The 16,102-nt window shown below is 35.7% G+C and overlaps 2 protein-coding genes across 3 annotated transcripts; one reads left to right on the forward strand and one right to left on the reverse strand.

Annotated features, from left to right (window-relative positions):
* Positions 3,864–9,258, forward strand: LOC109848616 (testis-expressed protein 2). Its single transcript, XM_020418218.1, has 5 exons — positions 3,864–4,430; positions 4,512–4,875; positions 5,561–5,655; positions 6,751–6,945; positions 8,350–9,258. The coding sequence occupies exons 1-5, from the start codon at positions 3,996–3,998 to the stop codon at positions 8,998–9,000; spliced, it is 1,740 nt and encodes a 579-aa protein (XP_020273807.1). The 5' UTR covers positions 3,864–3,995; the 3' UTR covers positions 9,001–9,258.
* Positions 10,723–15,238, reverse strand: LOC109850710. 2 transcript variants are annotated; one of them, XM_020420772.1, is made up of 8 exons: positions 14,936–15,238; positions 13,035–13,122; positions 12,866–12,951; positions 12,452–12,530; positions 12,303–12,362; positions 11,771–11,892; positions 11,617–11,688; positions 10,723–11,188 (listed from the first exon to the last, which is right to left on the reverse strand). In XM_020420772.1, the coding sequence occupies exons 1-8, from the start codon at positions 15,163–15,165 to the stop codon at positions 11,149–11,151; spliced, it is 777 nt and encodes a 258-aa protein (XP_020276361.1). In that variant the 5' UTR covers positions 15,166–15,238; the 3' UTR covers positions 10,723–11,148. The 2 variants fall into 2 exon arrangements, with proteins under 2 accessions (XP_020276361.1, XP_020276360.1); XM_020420771.1 differs by having other exon boundaries at positions 10,723–11,196.

A 16,102-nucleotide genomic window follows, 5' to 3' on the forward strand; every position in this document is an offset into this window, starting at 1 on the left:
GAGAGATCTCGATGGAGAGCAGTCGCTTGCTTCGTTGCTGAACAAGAAGGTAGAGGTTCTTAAAAGTCGGTGCTTTACTTTGATTTTTGATGATTTTAGGGTTTGATTGAGTCTAGTGTTTGTTCTTAGTTGAGATCTTTCTGTAGAGTAATTTGTTAGGAGTTTTTGTGGAAAAAGAGTGTCATTTGAGAGGATTGAGTTTTTAGCTTGACAAAATTTGGTGAAGAGGGATTTTGATGGGGGTTTGTGCACATTTTCATATGAGTTGATAAAGACATTGATTTTCTGTTTAGGGTTTATGTTAGAGTGCTATTATATTGTTTCAGCAGAGTAATTTTGTGTTCGTGTTCGTTGAGCCCTGCATTGACTGAATGAGGAGTCAATTGTGACTTTCTATTAGGTAGCTTAGGGGTGGGTTCCTCCCTTCCAAATGGTATGTAAAAGGTTGTAAGGGAGCCGTGTGGGTGGTGACGGCGGCATTGTAGTGTTTGACTAGTGCAGTGCAAATCCAAAGGGTATTGGGAGTGCAGTGTTCTACTGGGACCATTCCAGTGCAAAACTGGTCCATGTGGGCACCGGGAATGCAGAAGTGTGATGGTATGTTAGGGTCCATTTAGATTTAGTCCTTCCCTCGAACAGCTAGCTTTAGGGGTTAGTTCTCCTAGCCTCCTAGGTCCTTTGCAGACTTGCAGTGAGTGTTGTATTTGTCTGTTATAACCTAAGGACATTGATCTGTTTTAGTGTTTATGTTGGAATGCTATTATATTGGCTTATTATGGTATTTCGATTCTAGGACAGGTTTCCACTGGACAATCAAAAGGGTATTGATTAAGCAGCTTTGTTAGGTTCTTGCTGTTGAATGCACACATGGCCCTAAAAAACGTCTCAGAATACTAAAGCCATGTTGTGAACTGTAATAAAAAAAAGCACCTTGTGCCAGCTAGTTTATTGTTCTTTTGACTTAGTCGAATCTGAGCACGCATTGTTTGTGTTCTTGTTTGTAGAATGTGAAATGCTTTAGGAGTTGTGCATAAAGATCCCATTGTGTTCAAAATGTGGGGAGGTGTAGGTTTATACTTAATTAGCATGTGCACTTGCAACTACTTCCCAAGGATGTGCTTGATTGTATTGATGTGCTTCACCTTGATAAGACATTTTTACTCAAGGATTCTTGATTGCAAGGATATAACCAGCTGTAAGGTTATTATTGTATACACCAAAATTACCAAGAAACGCTAGTACATGTCACAAACCCTAGGAAGGAAAACTTGATTGGTTGGGTAGATGTGTCATTCCTTAACCTGTCATCTGTTAATCATTTCTTGGTTTTAGGACTGAGCTGGACCACCAGAGTTACTTAACCTAAGAAGCATGGAATGTGAGATGGGACACAGACACAATGTCATGGACAGAAGAGCATGGCAATTTATCTATATGGATGCATGTGTTTAGGAGAGAGCATACTGATACTTGTATCTTCCTTCAAGAACAATGCATGTATATGTAAACATGCACACTGATGAAAATATAACGCGCACACAATTCTCTAAATTCTGATAATAAGATAAATTACTGGCATCCTAGTGACTTTTGATTTGAAATAGGACTAAACTGTCTATCTTTCTATAAAATAGCTAAATGTACTTAACCCCTTATATTAAAACATATGTCCTCAGCCTGTCATTGTTGTATGCAAGTCACTACTTTGATTTGTTTCCCCATAACATCTCTGTTAAACTATGTGAACAGTACATACATATCACAAAATGCAATCAGTATGAAATAAATGTTTAAAAATCATAAAATAATTCCTTGCTGTATTTGATAAGTGTGCAAAAAGTGTCGAATGAACATATACTAGAAAACTGAGGACATGCTTGAAAAGTGTGAGATTTTTCCAAGAAGTATCATGTAACTCATGTGTTCATAACAACAATGAGAAGTGTCGTTACGCAACACAGTCATTGGTTGACAACAGAAGTTTCTGCCACATGAATCTTAATGATTAGTTTTGTTGTTCTCATCCAACTACTAGCATTCTGTTGTACACATTCACATATATGATGTCCTTAAAGTTGTTTCTTTTATAAGAATAAAAGCAACAACAAAATTGTTATTGCACCCTTAAATCCCATTCAACCATCCATGTTTTTCAAATTATTTAGTTTGAGTTACTCAGACACATATCCCATTTGTGGTGCTATGAACTAATGAACTATTACGTACTTGTTTTATAAACACTAGCTTTGTTGTGAGGCGAGGTGGTTGTTGGGTTTGCATCTCTCATCCAGTTAAAAGTATCCAACTTAAAAGGCATTCCAGGATTAAGTGTTGGTCACAAATCAAAGGTGAAGTGAGAATATGACTGCTAAGTATATGGTGTACAAAACTTAGCTGGTTAACATTTGAGCTTACAATGGTCTCTATGTGTTGTGAAGCCCTCATAATTTGAGCTCCTACTCTCATGGGAGCATAACAAACTAACTATATGATGATGCGAGATCAAAGAATCAAGCACGCTGGGTAAACAAACACAATGTCAAGTTGATAAAGGAGATTGGTAGGATCAAAAGGACAAGGACATTACAAAGAACAAGAAGAGGACTGGGAACCTGGGATCATCATATAGTAAGATTAATATCATTATGAGTGTTGGTGAATTAAAGTTTGAGTCTGTATGGTGATTGCAGCTCTATTGTCAAGGTCAATTGTCAATAGAGGGTGATGGATATGCCTAATGGTGATTGATGTGTGGTCAACTACCAATTATTTGCGGAAGGAAGAACATGACACAATAGTAACATAAATTTATGGTCAATTACATTATGGAGTATAGTCACAGATGGGGCACGAACATAGGATAGGGTAAATCTAAATACTAAATCATGAGGAAAACTAATATGATACTATAGAAAAAATATATTAACAATAAAAAGTCTGCACATGTACATATATGCCTGCATGGACATGTTAGTGGATTCAAAAGTCCATATTTTTTACTTTTTGGTAATTTCTTTTACTCTGATGTCCTAATATATTTTATTAAGTTAGGTTACTATTAAAACTTATTTTTATTTACTTTATTCTTACATTTGAATTCATATATTTCTGTGACCATCAGGGAATAGTCTGGGTATTAGAACCTGAAAAGGTGCCGAAACTTAGTACTGATGAGTCACCAACAAGAGGGTCCAAGGAGCTGAAGAACAAGAAGACTATACAGGAGGTGTACCCAGTCAAAAAATATGCTAAAATCAAAGACTGGTCATTAGTATTATCGGATCATGATGGTTCTCGAAGAACAATTGAACTCTTGGATTGTACAATAGTAGCTGTCTCTGCTTCAGATTTGCCTTCAAGGAAGTGGTAAGCATGCCAGAATGACATAATTCAGCTTCTTTATTTCTTTGTGAACTAGGCACAGATCTAAATGGGTTCTTGCATGTTTTTTAGTTCCATTAGAAACACAGTGTTTTGATCTCAATTGATGAATTTTTTATTCTGGATGAAGTAGTAATCATTCTTGTAATGTTTGTGAATTATAACACAGACCTAGATGACGTCTGCAAATATCTGACACTTGATATTAGTTGCAACCAATTTAACTGACTGGACAGTTGTTTATTTTATCATGCCACAGGAATAGAATGTATAACAATTTTGGATTCACCAAATGCACCTCCTATGTTATTCATTATGTTCTTTATTGAGCAACTATATTTCATTTAGTATCTAAAACACTTTATTTGTATTATAGGGCTAAAAGGTATCCAATTAAATTGGAAAGAAAGAATTCTGCATTGTACAATGGAAGCAAAACATGTTATATATATTTTGAGACTTCTTGGGAGAAGGAATCATGGTGCAAAGCTCTTCGTCTTGCTTCCTTTCCTGATAGGGCAAAACTGAATTGGTTTGCACAATTAAGTGGAGAGTTCCATAATTATCTAACGTCTTTAACTGCTGCATACCCTTCATTTCTTAAACCTCCTGCAATGTCTGATGAAGCTCCAGATACAACCAATAGAATTGATGTAACCTCTTCTAAGGTTCGGGGTTTTCTGAAAAAGTTTGCAAAGAAGGCTTCAAAGAATGGTGTTGAAAGCAAGCCAGCTTCAGTTTCATCATCTACTCGTGGTGAAAGAAGAATTGGTCAAAAAATAGGTTCAATGCATGAAGTATCATCAATTGACGAATCTGTAAAAGGTTCTTCAGATAATGCATCAAACTACTCCCTGCAAGACCTTGTGCAACCTGGTTCTCCTACCACCAGCAAGAGTATTCTTCAGATTTTTCCTGATTCAGTTTGTAGTGAGAAGATTCTTAATGACAGTGAAGGGACACTTTGTTGGAATCTGTTGTTTTCACGGCTTTTCTTTGATGCTAAAAGAAGTATTGGGTTGAATGATGCTGTAAAAGCACGCATTCAGGTAAATACCACGATCTTAATATTGATGCTTCTTTTATCATTGCATAGTATGCTTAACTTTTCTTGTATATTTGTACAGAAGACATTGTCAAATATGCGAACCCCTGGTTATATTGGCGGTGTGACATGCACTAGTTTAGATCTTGGTGACCTTCCTCCTTTTATTCATAGAATGAGGGTTCTTCCCGTGGATTTAACTGAGGTATGGGCAGTGGAAGTTGATATTGAGTATTCAGGGGGTATAGTGCTAGATGTTGAAACAAGGATTGATGTTTGTGAGCAAGAACTGCAAAACGAGGATTTGAATAAGAGTTTAGGACTAAGTTCTGCCAGGGAGGTAACCTCGGATCTTATCGAGGAGACTGATTATAATGGGAAACAATTAGAGTTTCCAAGAAATTCAGCAGATCAGATGGAGAATAAAGATGAAGGAGGAGATAGAGTTGGTGAGTACCCTTATATTTAGACTTTATGCTATTACATGCTTCCTTTGATGTTGTTTCTATGAAGATTATTTCTGGACTGGAAACAAGGATATAGTATAGATTATGTTCTTTAACAACTATATGCAGAGGTCATTTTCTGCAGACAAAATGAAAATCTTTTTTCAAAAGTGTTGTATTTATCAATGGTTTTATGATTGGTATTGCCATAAAGGCTGCAGAGATACCCATTTGTAGTAGATCAACGTGCACTTGAATGAGTTATTATTGAGGTCAAATGACTATTATACATTTTAGAGATGCATTGTTGTATTTGATCTCGTGCACTTACCAAACATAGATTCTTGTGCAGTTGACATGTATTGGGTACATGCTCCAGGCCTATATTGTACGTAATTAGCATTACATCATGCACCTGTTATCTAAGCAGATCATGACTCTTAGCTCTTCCAAAGCTTTTTCTGTTGTTAGGTATTTATCATATTTCAATTCACATGTTGAATGTACAATTGTTATGCTTAGCCGGACAAATGATTTCTTATTAGCCCATACTGAAGTAAAGTTTTAAAAATACATATACCTATGTATTTAATAAGACCTATACCTATATAGTTTATACTTAACGTAATAGTTTTTTTTGTATAATTTATTATAGTGGGATATAATGCCCTTTTGTCTTTTCTTTTAGATGGCTTGAAGCAGTCAAAGAGCACAAAGTGGGCATCAAACTATGCGTCAAGGTGGAAGGCTGCTGTAAATTCTATAGCTAACAGAGTTGCACAGGTCTGTAATTTGTTGACTGATCACCAATTATTTATCTGATTTTACAAATTAATAATTTTCTGTTAAAAGAAAAGAAATTGTAGACAGAGAATTCATGACGTAATCATAGAGAAGGATTAGCTACAAATAATAAATGACAGGAGGAATTAATTGTGAATTGGTATAAAGAAGCACGCAAGAAAAAGCTTGCACGCAGATATTTTGTAATTCTTCGTGATAAAATGTATGAAGGGATGTACTTAAGAATTCTTTTTATGTTTTTAAAATTAAGATGGTCCAGAATTAGTGCCTTAATTACAGTAATTCTCTTTTAATTAATGTAATAAAATTGTAGATCTGTAAGTAATCTATGACAACAATTTATCTTCATTACCGTCACTAGGTTGTAACGTGTCTTCTTGATGACTTTCTCTTGTGTCATGGACTTAGCGTGATCAGGGTTATACTGGTCTGGGGCCTAGTTAATCGGCAGAATCAGTCAATAAGTTAGGAAAAAATTTTTGGTACTAGTTGGAAAAGAGATGGGAATTATCAGTGGAAATCTTCATTGTGATTTAGTGCTGCTATTTTTATTAGAATAATACTTGCACGTATGGTATGTTTACACAGAAAGGTATCTACTCTAGCATGATCAAAAAGTTACTTTTCTTTTCATTTACATTTTATGCTAAACCTTTAAAGAAGTATGTATCCTGGACTCTGAATTCTTTCTTCCCATTCTTAGCGTGTCTATCCCATATTCTATCTTCTCCAGTTTAAACTTATTGTTAACAATAGCTTTGGTAGTACTATTTTCCACTCCATGCTTATAAAACTTACAATTCATATTCCCTTGTTTGTCTTAATTCATGCATTTGACTTCATTTTTCTGGAACTCTAGCACCTCTTGCCTTTTAATAGCTTCATTGAGACTGTCACTGGTCAAAGGAGCATGAGGGGACAATATGGTTGAGCTGTAACTTGAAATTTATGGTTGCATCCTGGAAGTGGTTATTATACTATTCTCTTACACACAAATTAAATCTGAATACAGGTTTTGATGTATGGGAGAAAGTTTAAGTGAGGTTGCAGTACTGAATCTATTTCTCCGTGCAGGTCCCAATTTCCTTGGCAATAAGGGTTGCTTCTCTTCGAGGCACACTGCGATTACATATAAAGCCGCCTCCTTCTGATCAGTTGTGGTTTGGATTTACAACGATGCCCGAAATTGAATGGAACTTGGATTCTTCAGTTGGGGACCAAAGGATAACCAGTAGCCACATTGCTTTGCTTATTGGCAATCGGTTTAAGGTAATATTAGATTTTTCTGTTCTGTTGTAGAAGGCGAGAATACTAAGAAGCACAGAGGATGAGTTGTGGTCAACCTAAGTTGCATGGAAACGGGCACGGGTACTGGTACGGGTGCGGATACGGGTACGGGACACGGCAAAACTATAAAATGTTGGGTACGAGGACACGACTACACATATATATATTGAATTAATAATGTACATGAGATAATTTTTTTCGCTTCATGTGTCATTAGAATTAAAATTTCGATCACATTTTTGAGTTTATTTTATCATATTGATTATCGTATGTGTCATTAGAATTAAAATTTCGATCACATTTTTGAGTTTATTTTATCATATTGATTATCGTGAATTGTAAACTACTCATTTTTTTACTAGACATCTAAACGACCCATTAACTATATAGTTTTGAACTTGGGTATGGACTGAAACGAACCCGACTCGTATGCCATTAGTTTCAAAAGACAGATGTGAAGTGTAAGCTTTACGTCCAGGAAGTCTTTGACAAGTGTTTTAAATTAACACATATATCGTCTAATTGAGTACGTGTTGTAATAAATGCATGCATATATTCAAGAAGTGTCCATGAAGTTTGGGTACGGGAAAGTGTCGGGTACGTGTCCGGTACGGGTACGACTTCAATAATGAAGTACCCGGGTAAGATGACCAGCTTCAACTCCTGGTTTCTTTGTACAGATGAAAGTAAAAGTAAACTGCTATACATTGTTTTCCCTTGTTTGAGGGTGAAAATGTGAAATAGAGGGAAAGGGCAAAAAATAATAATTGAAATTTGTGCATGAATGCCTGCATGGTAATCAAATTTAAAATTTGATTATTCTTTTCATCTCTTTTCTCCTCTCCCCTTTTTTTTACCATAAATAAAAACAATATGGACCACAAACAGGTGGTGTGGGCCATTCCAAAATAGGAAACATATCCACCCTAACTCAGTTTCAGCATTGTCCCTTAAACACTGTGGTCCACGCCCTCTAATATTTCATGGAAATTTGAAATCCAGAACCCCTTCTGTAATTATCCAAGTTTTTGGAAACCACTTCTAAGAAGGATACTCACGGTAAGCTTGAACCTGAATTGGTTCTATTTTTTAGTTTCAACATCTCAATTTTTAGTGTGTCTCTTTTTGTTCTAACAATATGGGCCTGTTTGGAACAAAACCAGTTTTAACTTCTGACCCTAGTTTTGGCAAATAACTGGACCAGACCTTAAACTGATTTTTATTAGGGCAATTTTTGTCAGTTCAAATTTGATCCATCCCTCCCCTGGTCTAGAGCCAAACTTGTGTCCACTTTGCTAAACTGACCCTAAAATTAAACTTACTCCATACTGGTGTAGTGGTAACCTACTGGAATGGTACAAATCTCAGATTTATTATGTTTTGCAGGCATCAATTCGAGATAACTTAGTTCTTCCAAATTGCGAAAGCATATGCATTCCATTTATGTTGGCAGAGAAGGATGATTGGGTTCCACGTAATGTTGCACCATTTATATGGATCAACCAAGAAGCCATGGATATGACAGGGCTTGATTCATCTAGCTCAGTGAGTGGGGAAGCTAGACCATTGCTTGATAGTAGCACCAGAACTAAATCTGATAATAGCACCAGAACTATATCCGACAATATTACTATTCCTGATGACAAAGTGGAAACAATAGAAGATGTTGTACATATTCAGCCAAAACCCGATAAGTCTGAGTCAAAGACTTCAGTTTCTACTAATCGGTCGATTGTTAGCTGTAAAAGTGAGGAGTTGAGGGAACCACTTTTAAGGGAAGAAGGAAACCGAGAAGGCCAGAGTCAGAGTAAAGGTGAATCTCCAAAGTCTTCATCAGCCTCTAGCGAAAATCTGATATTAGATGTACCAACTGTCAGGTCTGAGGAGGACATAAAGCGAAAGAAGATAAGTAGTAGAAGAGCAAGAATGATGGATTTAGGTAAGAAAATGGGAGAGAAGTTAGAGGAAAAGAGACGCTTAATTGAGGAAAGGAGTCGGCATGTTGTTGAAAAAATGCGAGAAAATACAAGGACTTGAATTAAGCAAATGTTGTGTTTTTTCCACTGAATGATGTGTTGTTTTGTCTTAAGCAGTCTTTGGGAAGGCTTAAATTTGAGAGGTTTTGTACAGCTGCATCGGAATGAAACAATCTGCAGAAAAATGTAAAGCATTCTTTTGTAATCTTGTTATAGCATGAAAATTTGAAATGTACCGGTGTGATTGTGCTAATAGTGGTCTTTCAAAGACACTGTTTAATGTTTATGTATATTTGGTACGTCAAAACATCATTTTCCACTTTTTCTCTGAGTTTGATCCCATTTTTTTATGACAAATATAGAGTTTGGGAAATCTATTATTGTGCGTAGCATTTGTGTAGCATTTATTCTTGCAGGTACGTCAAAACATCATTTTCCAGTTTTTCTGAGTTTGATTCCATTTTTTTTAATAAATGTAGAGTTTGCGAAATCTATTCTCGTGCGTAGTATTTATTCTTGAACGTATTAGTCTGTGAGATGCAACATTTGTTCTGCTCTTTGTCATATTTTCATCACTAGATTTTGTGTGTGGAATAGTTGCAGCTGAAGCTAGGCAGGGTTGGGCATGGGCCGGGTCAGCCTGTGGCATGGGCCTGGGCTGACCCAGCCTAGCCCGCTATGGGGCCACGACTCTACCTGACCTAACCTAGCCCATGATAATATGTGGGTCACGACGGTTTGGGTCCAGCCCTAGACCCGAGCCCTAGACCCGAGGTCAGAGAAGTAGGCCTAACCTATGGCTAGCCCGTCCTAACCAATGATATATTTTGTGGTTAGACTAATTATTCATTTAGCCCTTTGGGTCTACAACTCGCTAAAAACAAAGCTAAAATGCCAAAGGTCTTTGGTTTGTGGTCTTTTGGCCCATTGAGAAACAAAACAACGATCTTTAAGCTCGATGCTGTCTATTTGGAAGGATTAAAAAGTTTAATACAAGTTCAAAAATAGTTCAATATAAATTCGAATTACTAAAATATAAATTAAAAGTAAATTTATAATTATAAATGTAAGTTTAATATAATTAAAAAGGTAAAAAGGAAAAAAAAATTGGAGGAAAAACTCATGGACCGGTCCACAAGCCGCAGGCTGGGTCAGACCCGCACGTATCCAGGGGGTGGAGACCGAGTTCGGGTCAATTCCAGACTCGGATTAGCACGGCGCCTTGAATCGGCCGAGCCCGCAGCCACCGTAATTAATTATCTAGACACTAGTTACATTTGTGAAAGACAAGTGTTTATGACACATAATGGAAAGTGGTTATCCACCTTACCATTTTCCTTTTGGGCTTCACATTATTTGGTTTGGATCCATTGTGAATCCTAAAATGATAAAAGTACATTGCTTAGTTTGTATAATGCATTCTTTTTAATGTGTTAATAAATTAACTTCTTACTTTTAAATTAATATATGCTACAAAAAGTAACCTAAAGTGTTCCTCATCTTTAACTTCGATACCCCAAAAAATTACCCCTTGGGGAAAAACCCCTCAAAGTTCAACTAAAGTAGCTTTGATACCTCAACCTTTAACAGAACTTTAAATTTAGTAGCCCAAACTTCAACAAAAAATTTAAATTTGGGGTTAAAGTCACATTTTGTTGAACTTCGGGTGTTTTTTGGCCAAATAAGTTTTTGGGTGTCTAAATTTCCCTTCAGAAATTTACAAGAGATAAATGACAAAAATTTAAAAGCAGCAGTGCCTCTTCTTCAAACATACCCATATTTCTCATATATATATATATATATTGCTATTCTCTCCACAGGATTATACTGACGAACTTTTAATCACTCACAAAGGGGCACTTTGAAGGAGTACAAGCTTACAGGGAGAAAAAAAATCAAAATTCTGGGTCCTCCCTTGCCAAATGTACTTTATGCAGTGAAAAACTTCCTCATCAGAATGTCGATAATTTTGGCAGCAATCCTCCGATCATAGGAAAAACTCTCTCTCTTGTATATATGTTGCTCTGTAAGAAGTATTCTTGGGAACACTGTATGCTCATCTTCTACATTTCTTTATAGTTGTTCTCATGTTAAGTAGTAGAAAGCAAGGGTGACTTGTAAACACTCATCAGGATTTGAACATGATGTGGATTCTCAGATCTTGAAGTGCTTGTAACCATCTTCGGAACTCGTCATGCCTTCTTCCCAGTCACCCATGCGGCGGCCACCAAAGACAACCTGTTGAATGCCTAAATATCTACCAGCAAGAAATTTAGTTAATCTCAAAACACTTGTTGACAAAGTAACAGATTATTGTTCTTAAAGTCTCTTCCACTGCACCAAAATCTCAAAGTTGTGTTGAGGGTTGAGCGTAATACTTTTATATTTTAACATATCCCTGCAAGCTAAGCGCACTTTGATGGGCTGAAACCTTATGCCCGGTGAATTTGAACCCAGGTTGCTGTGATACCATATTAAATTCTCTATCACTATACTAAAACTTTAAAGTTGTGGTGAGGACAGAGGGTTATAATTTTATACTCTAGCAATTATGATGAATGAGCGTGGTGATGATGATTTGTACTGCACATATGAATTATTCTAATAAACTGAAACAACTAAAAGACTGCTTTAAACTACAAAAAGAAATGTAAACTTTACAATGAACTACTCTTACTCTGAGCTCAAGACGGTCAAACAGTTGAGCAATACATCAATAGCAAAGAAATCAGATGTTCCAAGGTCCACCCTGCAATTAATCCACAGAACAGTTGAGAATAGATGTCAATCTATTATTAGTAAATACTTGGTTTGATGATGAAGACTCTTACCAAATCCGACCCCAATTATCTTGGAATTCCACATTGCTTATATCATGGAAAGAAGAGGGCATTACCGTAGCAGCTTTATCAGAATCATAAGTAGGATTGTAATCCATAGAAGAGTTTCCCAACTGTTATTAGAGAAAACATTGGACAACAGCCACTAAGCATTTTCTAGAAAATTGCAAATTGAATGTATTAAGTTGTCATAATCAAAAGGACTGGCTTATTTGCTAATATCTGCTTTTAAACATTTTTAAAAGTTCAAATTCCAGGAGTAAATTTTCATTACAACATGTCTCTTCTTCCAATTGTCTTCACTTTTTTGGAAGCCTAATTGAAAGTAATAACCAGAAAGAAATCTAATGAGAAATATAACAATTACAACACCAAATCTCCTTTATTTGCAGTTTCCATACACAATACTGATAGCAAAGAACGTAAACCAAGACATTCTACATTTTACCACACTTTTGGTCACAAGCAAATACGAACTAGACTACCATGACAGAGAATAAGAGAAATATTCATTTTATCTAACCTGTAGATTTGAGGAGTTATATGCACCCAAGCGCCCCATAACATACCATGACTGAATTACCTGTACAAAAATCATAATCAGTAATGGGGAAAAAATTGAATATGCATTTATCATTTCTTAGACTCTGAAAAGTAATATGATCCACTTACACTACCAAGAAGGTCAACATCACGGTCTGATGGGGCACCATAAAGCTCAAACCATATAAAGGAATCTATAGGGTTAAAGCTGCAAAAGATTAGTGATTTGTAATTAGTGTACCCATTTTTCACTCAAACATGTAAATTGTAGTTACTTGTCAGTTAAAAGATGAATTTTCCACCATACAGAAAGTAGATAATAGACTAGATGAAAGAAAAGATAACCATTAGCAGCTTGATTTTGGTTTCACTATGTTATCAAATGCTTTTGCATCAATTGGTAGTTATAAAGTTTTCGTAAGCATCAAACTCGCATGGCATATTTTACTTTAAAAAAATTAGTCAAGAGTTTATCCAAATTATACATAACGATCAAAGTTGTCCATGATAAATAAAAAGATGAACGAAAATGTATTTTCTTACTCTCTGAAGCTAACTTTAAATGCAAGAACAGATCCTGTTTTTGACTTGTGGAAGTCTCTGCCTTTTCTTTGAACCCTTTCCTCGACCTGTGAATCATAAGATACCCAGGTCAAAGACTCGGTAATTTTCTTCTAATAAACATGTTATAATAAAGTAATATCCCAATTACCCTTTTCCTCATGAGCTCTGGTTTACCAATACTATCCCCAAGAACTGCACGAAGCTCTGCATCATCTCTGCATGCATCTTCTAAAACCCTTGAATCCAAAGGGGAAAAAAACCAAAATAAGAATGCTTTCGCACCATAAAAGAATAAGAAAGGTATTATCTGGATAAATGAACAGAACATCTGCATGAAGTTTAGCAAATATGCTATCATTTGGATCATAGTTAAACATGATCACGTCCAAGCATAGCTGCACAAGTATAATGCAAGTTTCAGCCTATCATAATTCATATAAATAGTAGAAATATGGATTGTATAATTCCAGATAGCTTTCTATCAATAGTACTTGAGAGATAAATGCAATTATCTCTTTTGTATATTGACACTGCTTCTGCTTGTATCTTTACAAATTTGGAAAGTTATGCACCTAGGTTGCAACAACCCAGAGTTTAAGCTCTAAAATCGACAAAACAGGTTCCCATTTCTACCAACTAGCTATCCAAACTTTATGATATTCCCAAATCCTGTGCAATGTGCATATTTTTCTTCATAGGTCTTTGGCATCAAACAACAAAAAAGGGATGACATCTAGAGTAGAATTTGTCGTAAAAATTTTATTTCATTGTGTAGCTTCTGTTCTGACTTACCTGTAGACCCTAAATGATCCATTTGGACAGGAAAAAGCTTGAATAATAATAGATTGTTAATATAATCCACATTCCAAAGGATTATCATTAGTGCAGTAGGGAAGCTTTGGATACGTAAGCCAGATGTAGTATACACTTAATAAAGCTACCAACAATGACAATCACCTAAATTTGTCCACTATTCTCAAGGTTTTACCCTCCTCAGGCGGGTAATGAGAAGATGACCTATATACTTCCTGCTCAATGCACCATCAAATATGAGGAGGAAAACTTGCTAACAAGATTACTTCTTTGGGTTAATTTTAGAAAACCCCCCTCAACTATGAGAGTCATCTCAGAACCCCCCAAGGAAAAACAATTTTAACTCCACAAAACCCCCTTAAATTTTGGGGCTGTTGAATATAACCACCTTAACTTTCAAAATATGACTTATCTTCCCTCAACTTTTCTCACTTAACCCCCTAAGCTAATAAAATTAAATATGAAGGAACATATGATTTAAAATGACCATACTTGACACTACCCCTAAGATATTAAAATTTTTACCATGGTGAATTTTTTTTTTTTTTACTTTTTTCATTAAAAATACCTCCCATTTTATCCTCCTTTTCTTTTTCTATCTCCATATCCATTGCTAGGTCCACGTGGGAACTCAATTTTTTCTTTCTTTTTTGAAATGCTAAGCTTCTTTTATTTTGTGGTTATTCATATTTCTAATGTTTGGAACAATTGATTTTTTTTATTTTTTTAAATATTGATTTCCTCATTAACAAACCATCAAAGTGAAGTCTAACACTTTAATTAGGTCGGCTTTATGAACTCACATGGGTTTCTCTTTTAACGAAGGGTATTTTAGTTATTGCAGAATTTGAATTAACGATATTTGAAAAAATTATAAAGATAAGGAGAGTTTTGCGGTTTAAGTCGTATTTTGAAAGTTGAGGGGGTTATCTACATCACCCTCAAAATTGAGGGGTGGCGGGGGGTAAAATATTGAGGGGGGTTCTAGATTAGAAGAAACACAGTAATTTCGTCAAACACCCTAAAGCCTAAAGGTCACAGTAGGACTCAGCTGAATCCTTCGGCAAACCCATCGAACTTACTACTTAGCTTAATTGTCTAAGACAAACTCTCTCATAAACTTCTTTAGAAACCCAGAAGAATTCTACTCCAAATACTCAATAGGCATTACCTCAAACACCAAACGGGCATTAAAAAAAACACAAAATTCACCAGACTTAAAAACAAATTACATACTTAGCCCATTGTGGATACTTGTGAATACGATCATACTCCCTCTTGCGCTTCTCTTCTCTAACTCTGAGAAGCCTTCGTTCCCTCGCGCTAGTTCCTGAGCTCATCGCTTCATTTGGTTGACTCGAGCACTGGATTAAACTTAGAGGTCTATTTCTGTGGTGGGTTTTTGATTTTGGTGTTAAAAGATTTGAAGGAAGAGGAGTGGCGAAGTAATTCCATTGAGCTAGCATTGTTTTGTTGGGGTTTTGGGGTTTATCGCAGATTTCTCAGTTGAGTTTGTGTTCGAACAACCGAACTGATATAATGTTTGTTTTCCCTATAAACCCCCACATCTATCATATTTGCATATATACCTCCCAAATCCTTATGCCTACATTTTTTATAGTCATAAGTTTAAAAAAATATTGATTTTTTTAAATCCTCGTGATTTTTAACCGTGTTCAATGAGAGGAATATTAAAAAAAAAGAATTTGATTAAATAAAAATATGTTTGGAATTTTGGATCTAATCATACATCCCAAATTTCAAGAGCACGTTCTCATTTGGTACCAGATTAATCTTTTTTTTTTTGTTTTAATTAAAGACTCATCAACTTATATTGAATTACGTTATTTCTTTTCTTATCAAACCTCACCCATATCACATTCTAGGCGCTCAAACTTTATAATGTATCATATATCATTTATTCAACTCATGCATTAAGTAATAGAAACTCAGTATGATCCGTATGAACAAATAAAATAAGCTTAAAACAAATGAAGAAACTAATACAATCATAAATCACTCTTGTTGAGGACGAAGTGGCATGTTTAAACAATTCTTATGAAATTTCGAGTCTGGACCACATTATATAGACAATTAAATTAAATATATAAAGGCAAATGGTAACTTCAAGTACATATTTAAAGCTGACAAAAAGCAGAAGAAGTTACCTCATGCAGCGTGGTTCCCTTTTATAGTAGATCAGAGGGGTATGAAGGTAAGTTCGGCCGAGCCTAGTCAGACTGCTAAGTCAACAGATACCTTCTAGGTGTTGGCCGCAGAAGAAAGTTAGTCATCTGGTTATTTAATGAGGAAATGATAGCAGGTGCTTGGAGCTGACTGGGTCCGATGAGTCATAAAGACTATGGAGACTAGGATGATGATGATTTTGTCAGAGCAGTTAAT

This window comes from Asparagus officinalis, chromosome 7 (genome assembly GCF_001876935.1).
Source record: "Asparagus officinalis chromosome 7, Aspof.V1, whole genome shotgun sequence".
Lineage (NCBI taxonomy): Eukaryota > Viridiplantae > Streptophyta > Magnoliopsida > Asparagales > Asparagaceae > Asparagus > Asparagus officinalis.

Coding starts and splice junctions, on each gene's coding strand:
- LOC109848616 (XM_020418218.1), top strand. CDS start 3,996: ATGTCTGATGAAGCTCCAGATACAACCAATAGAATTGATGTAACCTCT. Junction 4,876..5,560: donor TGAAGGAGGAGATAGAGTTG/GTGAGTACCCTT, acceptor CTTTTCTTTTAG/ATGGCTTGAAGCAGTCAAAG. Junction 5,656..6,750: donor TAGCTAACAGAGTTGCACAG/GTCTGTAATTTG, acceptor TTCTCCGTGCAG/GTCCCAATTTCCTTGGCAAT.
- LOC109850710 (XM_020420771.1), bottom strand. CDS start 15,165: ATGCTAGCTCAATGGAATTACTTCGCCACTCCTCTTCCTTCAAATCTT. Junction 13,123..14,935: donor AAGTATCCACAATGGGCTAA/GTATGTAATTTG, acceptor TTTGGATTCAAG/GGTTTTAGAAGATGCATGCA. Junction 12,952..13,034: donor CAGAGCTCATGAGGAAAAGG/GTAATTGGGATA, acceptor TATGATTCACAG/GTCGAGGAAAGGGTTCAAAG.